This window comes from Octodon degus, unplaced genomic scaffold (genome assembly GCF_000260255.1).
Source record: "Octodon degus isolate 3935 unplaced genomic scaffold, OctDeg1.0 scaffold00128, whole genome shotgun sequence".
Classification (NCBI taxonomy): Eukaryota; Metazoa; Chordata; class Mammalia; order Rodentia; family Octodontidae; genus Octodon; species Octodon degus.
In genome coordinates, this window is record NW_004524704.1 from 2,311,411 (window position 1) to 2,317,550 (window position 6,140).

At 44.3% G+C, this 6,140-nt stretch overlaps 1 protein-coding gene across 3 annotated transcripts in view; it reads right to left on the reverse strand.

Annotated features, from left to right (window-relative positions):
• Positions 1 to 5,755, reverse strand: part of Masp1 (mannan binding lectin serine peptidase 1) — a 68,262-nt gene extending 62,507 nt beyond the window's left edge. For all 3 annotated transcript variants that reach the window (XM_004640889.2, XM_023700906.1, XM_023700907.1), the window contains exon 1: positions 5,519 to 5,755. In XM_004640889.2, coding sequence (XP_004640946.1) covers positions 5,519 to 5,523 — 5 coding nt within the window. In that variant the 5' untranslated portion in view covers positions 5,524 to 5,755. The remainder of the gene's footprint in view (positions 1 to 5,518) is intronic.
• Positions 5,756 to 6,140: the final 385 nt, after the last annotated feature.

Here is a 6,140-nt window from a genome sequence, read left to right on the forward strand (position 1 = left end):
CTCAGGCTGTAGCTTTAGAGGAAGTAACTATACGATCTCTAAGGTTTCTTCCAGGTTTGGTATTTGAAAAGTTGTTAATGGGGGGCCCCGCCCATTAGCTCAGTTGTTTAAATGTCTGCTTAAAAAAGCAGTGAGGCTCAAGTTGTACTGGTTCGAACCCAGATACTCCTGCCAAACCAGAAATGCCCTGAAGGCATGTTCAGGCCTCCCCGCCACCAACAAAAAGAAAAAAAAAAAGAAAAGTTGTTAAGAGTTTCATACTTTTCCAGGAAGTACCACATTTGGCACTGAGACATATTTCACTTTACTATTGAAAGTATAAGTTTCGCAATTAGGTAAAATTTAGTATCATTTCTTCAGTTCAGCTTCATTTATTAATCATCAATTAAGCATTTTTCTGAAAGATGACTAATAATCAGATGGTGTAATCGGGATGAGGTTAATACTCAGCGATGGGATCTGCCAACCTTAAACAAATTTAACATGCTGAAAAAAGTATTTCGCCACAGCATCAATCAAGACATGCAAAATCTTGAATAAAGACAGAAGAAGTGAAATGGATCATCTTCCTCTTGGCAAGAGCCTTACTATGAGGGTCCAAAGCCTATGATTCATTTCTAGAGGAATGAAGGATAATGGTTGTTAAAACAGTTGCAAAAGACAGCAAAGGAAACAATAAAACTTACAGAAGGCAGCAAATACGAATAATTGGAGTAACAAGGAACAACAGTAACAGCTGACCAAAGCCCTGAAGGTCAGTACACAGCAAGACACCAGGCTTCTAGTGTAATATACCACTTTCCCTCCGAGACCCAGGGACCTTGGGACTCAACAACCCAAACTTGGCTCATCAGCTCCTCTCCTAATAGGTTCATGATCTTGTTTCTGATTTTTAAAAATGAATTTGCTGTCTATCAGTCTGCTAAATTTGCCATTCCTTTCTCCTGCTACACTTTGTGTAATAGTCATGAAGTTCTACCTGATTCTGTTTCCTATGTCTTAGAAATCCATCTCCTATCCAGTCAAGTACTTAATTTCAACCCTCTGCGCTAGAATATTACTATAGCATCCGAACTGTCCCTTTCCCCATTACATCGTTCACCAAGGCGGTTATGGCTTCTGCTAAGGTGAGTTTTGTAAAGCACAGACATGACTGTGTTGTGCGAACTATGCCACAGCTACAGGGGAACATCTGTGTCCTTTGTGGATGAAGAGGCTGGTGTTGATCTGTCTGTCTAGGGCCCTCTCAACACCAGCCTTGCCACTTCCTCCCATGACTTGGCACCACTGCCCATGGCCCCGCCCTTCATGTGCCTGTGTCTTATTTATTCTTCACTGTCCGGCTCAAAGCTTCCAGGGCTGTGAAGTATCCCTTCATCCCTCCAGATTCCACATCTCCCTGTGTACATCTCCAGGTACACACCTCCGTGGGAGCAGCTATCATGCTGTACTCCATCAGGCGCAGCCGGGTAGTTAAACGTATTTGATTTTGAATCCCAATTCTTCCACTTAGGGCAGCTACGCTCTTTGAGCTTCATTTTCCTCATATATAATATGGAGATTATAATCCCTAATTTACAAAGCTCATGAGAACACCAGCTATGGTGTATGTAAAGGATGTCACAGTGAGACTAGTATCTGATAGGTTCTGAATGGGTGGATAAGTAGCAGAATGAATGGATGAATAAAGGACAGTGGGCCCAGAGTCTAAAATAGCCTAGAAATATCAATGCTGAGAAGCTAAACTAGCATTTTCAGATTAACACAGCTTCACTAATCAGAAAGCTGTTTCTCTGCCAATACTTCCTCCCATGTATTCAGATGCATACTTTTGTATATATGCATACATATGAATTTTTGAGTCTATAAACAGAGCAAAAAATCTGCATGCATAGACCATTCAACTATTTTTTGTACTATTCACCAAACAGGTAAATAAGACAGATATAAAAAAAAAAGTAAAAGGGACCTGGGAGATGGCTCAGTGGAATAAGTACTTCCCTGGCAACCACAAGGGTCTGAGTTCAATCCCCTGTTCCACAAAAAAAAAAAAAAAAAAAAAGTACAGGTCATAGTATTAACAGTGATTGTCTGTGAAATGAGAATGAATTCTCTAGCTTTGTGCACATAAAATGCTTACATCTATCTAGAAGGACCATGTACTATTTTTCCATAAAAAGAAAATAAACCTATTTAAAATTTTTCCAAGGCCCCTACAATAGCAGCGTGTGGGATGTTGTTAGGAAAACAAAACATTTTAATCCAATAGCCAATGTCAATATTTCTTAAAGCAATCTGTGAAGGAAAGCTTCAGAGGCAGAGGGAAGCGGAGGCGTGGGTCCAGCCCGAGTTACCCAGGGAGTAGTCAGAAGTAATGTGGAGTTCAGAAACTCTAGCTTTGGCCCCGCACCCTCGTTTCCAAGTGCAGAAATGCACTATATGAACAGGGCTAAAAGAATGCACATTCGGCCAGGCTGAGGAGAGGAGAGCAAGTTCAACTAGAGCCTTGACTCTGCTTACCCTACCAATTCAGAGAAGGTGTGGAAAGCCTGTTTGTTTCTTCAGGGCTGGGATGGTAACAATAACGACTTCCCATAGGGTCCCTACCCACAGGCTCATTAGAAAGCGCTCAGAAAGTGCACTAGAAAGTGCTTTGTTAAGTATCCAGCTCTAGGCAAACATTATTTGTGATTACTCCATCCTGCTGGTTCCCGACAATCAGCAGTTAGGAGTGAGCTTTGGCTCTCTAGGTGGACTTCCCTGCAGTAGAGACAACAGGTTTATGTAAGGCTGAAAGGTCAACTTTCTCCATGTCCGCTTTTGCCAGACCACAGTGGGGTGGGGGGTGGGGTGGGGGGGCTTGGAGCCTATCAAAAGCTGGCAGCTGACTGGTCCCTCTAGCTCAGAGGCCCAGTGCCATGTGTGGTGGGCAACTGGTCAGCGTGGGCAGAAGGCCTGTGAAGCTTTCTGCTCTTCTCTGTTTGTGTCTTGAAACCGTTTCAAGCATATGAAGCAAATATCTCTGTTCACATAATGGGCTGGAGCATATGCTTGCTTGCTTTCTCACCATAGGGTCTGTAAATTGAAGAATATAACTGGCAGCTTTCACGTCCCATCGTGCTCTGAATAGTTTTGGCTTCTTCCACACCAAGCACCGGCTGTACAATGCCTGACACCTGTTATCTATCCTCCCGCTAATCAAAAAGTTTAGCTACATTTGCTTGAAATGTCAGGGTAATATATAGAGCTGGGACTTCATAGGCTGCACTGTGGGAGCCTATGCATAGAGATGCATCGAATGCCTGTGTAGACCTCACATGGGTGTAGAATGAGGGGTGTAGAATGAAGAGCAATTTCTAGCCTTCCCATTTACTTCCCTTATTTCAACTTACACAACACCGAGACACCATTTTTAAGTCTAAGAGTTGGAAGGGGCTCGAGAGCTCTCTTATGCACCACCCTCATTTGACAGATGGTGAAAAGATACCCTGAGAGATGTCACATCATGCCCAATGCCATATGGTAAAGCTACTTCAACAGAAGAGGATAACAAAAGCTCCTAGAAGAAGTTGGGTCCATGCCCATAGCATGCCCAGGCAGCTGGCCAAAGCAATTAATCCTGTGAAAAATAATTTTAAAAGTCATGGTTTTATGTGGAAATTTAAAAAATACTAATACTTGAACCCCGCCTCAGAGATTTGGGTTTAACTGGCCTGGAGCGAGGCCTGGGCATTAGTGTTTTCTCAACTACCACACAGTTCAACCGTTCATTCTGGAGTGCAGCTCAGACTGAATCCAGCAAATGATTGCGGCGGACACTGGCCTTGGTGCCCTATCAGTATAGCTTTGGGCAAGCTGATTAATATTTTTAATCCTCACACATCCATCAAAATGTGACTCCATCCCAAATCAAAGACCAGATGAGACAATGCCCATAAAATTGCCTTCTAAATTCTGAAGGGTTGCATCCATGTAGGCAAAGCCTTTCAGAGACTTCTCTAACATGGCACATTTCTAACACTTGCTTTGCTATTCAACAGTTACATTCAATGAAAACAATATTTATTGAGTGTTTATTGGGAAATAGACATCATGTTAGCCACCAGTTGTACAAAGATGAATATGCCGATGAAGGTGGATACTTAAAGCAGGAGGTGCTACAAAGGTAATAAGAGATGTAGCTCCCCTGGACAGAATAGAACAAAGGAGGAGATGCTACCCTGGAGGAAGGAGATCAGGGAAAGGGAAGTGGATTGGAATTGGTTGAAATAATCTGGTGGGAAATGGCTCTAGGCTGTGGGGTAAACACACACAGAAACGCAGGACCACAGCACGGTTAGCCCTGAAGTTTGGCTGGCTGGGACACTGAGTGACGTGGTGAGATGCTGATCTTTTACAGGTAAATCAGATTCCCATTTTGTATATATGGACATAAGGGCCCATTTTTTTTTTCAGTAAAAAGAAAATGAAGGTTGAGGCTAGGTTTGCAATAATAGAATGCTTGAATTACATTTAAGGATCCGATTATTGCTTTGAACACAAGCATTTTGAATGTGGAGCTATAGCTCCTCAAGCCCACATGGCAAGGTAGCTAAGTGACTTTACCAAAAATAAACTGACAGAAGCACCCCCAATTTAAAGAAAAATTAATAGGGAGGTATGAATCCATCTGTGGGTACCTGACTTAACAGACACAGGGATTTCTTTTACCCACTTTTTTAGTGTTTCTACTAACAGTAACATTTATATGTAATGAAGATAATTAGAATGATTGAATTTTCAGACCTGCAGATAAAAACATTGTAAGTAATATCTGAAGAGCTCCAAGCCTTGTGGAATTTAAAATCTGATTTACAGAACTCCAAACACTCCTTTGAAAAGAAAAAGGTTTGTATCCCTTTAAGAGCGTTTGGTACAATTCATAGCTTGATTCATGTCACCAGCTGCCTCTGATTTCAGTGAGAAATGCAGAAATTTATAGGGAACTGTAAAATGGGGACAGGTTTTTAGTTTTCTAAATTGAGGTTTAACTGGCAAACTTCTGAAGGTTTCAAAAGCCACAACGCTGGACTGTGGGAAGCTGGTTTCTTTTCCGGTCTGAACAAATAAACACACAAACACATATCTAACTCTCAAAGTGTCCGGACAGAGAAAGCAATGCTTTTGGCAGAGGGAAAAATAAAGGAAAAACAGCTTTGTGGGCACCAGGAAGAGGGCCACACTGGCCAGCAGGCAGCACCCTGTCCTGGCAGAGGTCGAAATCTGAGCTCCGGTGGCAGCATCCAGAGCAGGGTTTGCACAAACTCTCCTGCTCCAAGTTGCAGTCTCCGGAGTCCTAGGAAAGGCACCTCGCGTGGCCACAGAGCCCTTTGCAGAGTCCCAGGGGCCCATAGGAGCACCCCAGCCTCCCACAGGACGCCAGGTAAGTCTGCCCGGAGGAGACAAGGTCAGACCCTCTCAGCTACTCCACAACTGGTCTCCCAAAGGGCGCAGTGCCCTCGCCTGCCCTGGCACTCACCTCATTGTGCTGCCCTGTGTACTCCTGGCTGCCTGGCCTTGGTTCCCTCTGCCCGACTTGTCTGCAAGCTCGTCCCCGGCGTGGTGTCAGCGATGCCTTATCTTTGTTCTGAAGTCCCTGTGTGTCTCTGGAATTGGCTGGCATTCTCCATTCAGGTCACGCCTTCTGCTGCAACAGATCCCCTCTCCCCCTCTCCCTCTGGCTTCTCTCTCTCTCTCTCTCTCTCTCTCTCTCTCTCTCTCTCTCTCTCTCTCTCTCTCTCTCCCTCTCTCTCTCTCCCTCCCTCTCTCTCACTCCCTCTCTTCCTCTCTCTCTGTCTCCCTCTCTCCACCTCCCCTTCACTGCTCTGACACACTCAGAAGGACCTGACAGAACAGAATGTTTCTTCTCCCTTTAAAGCTCTGCTCCACCAGCTCCCTCCTTTACCCCCTGTGGCTGACACCAGCCCTCGAGAGACAATAACCTAGACGCACTGCATAGGTATTTCTCCTCCCCCAACCCCCCTCTAGGAAAGAGTGGCGAGGGAGGGACAGCATCTAATTTCTCTTCAGCCTTCCTTACTTAATGGCTATCCTTTTTGCCCTGCCTCAGGACACCAGCAAAAGAATCACAGTAAATTACA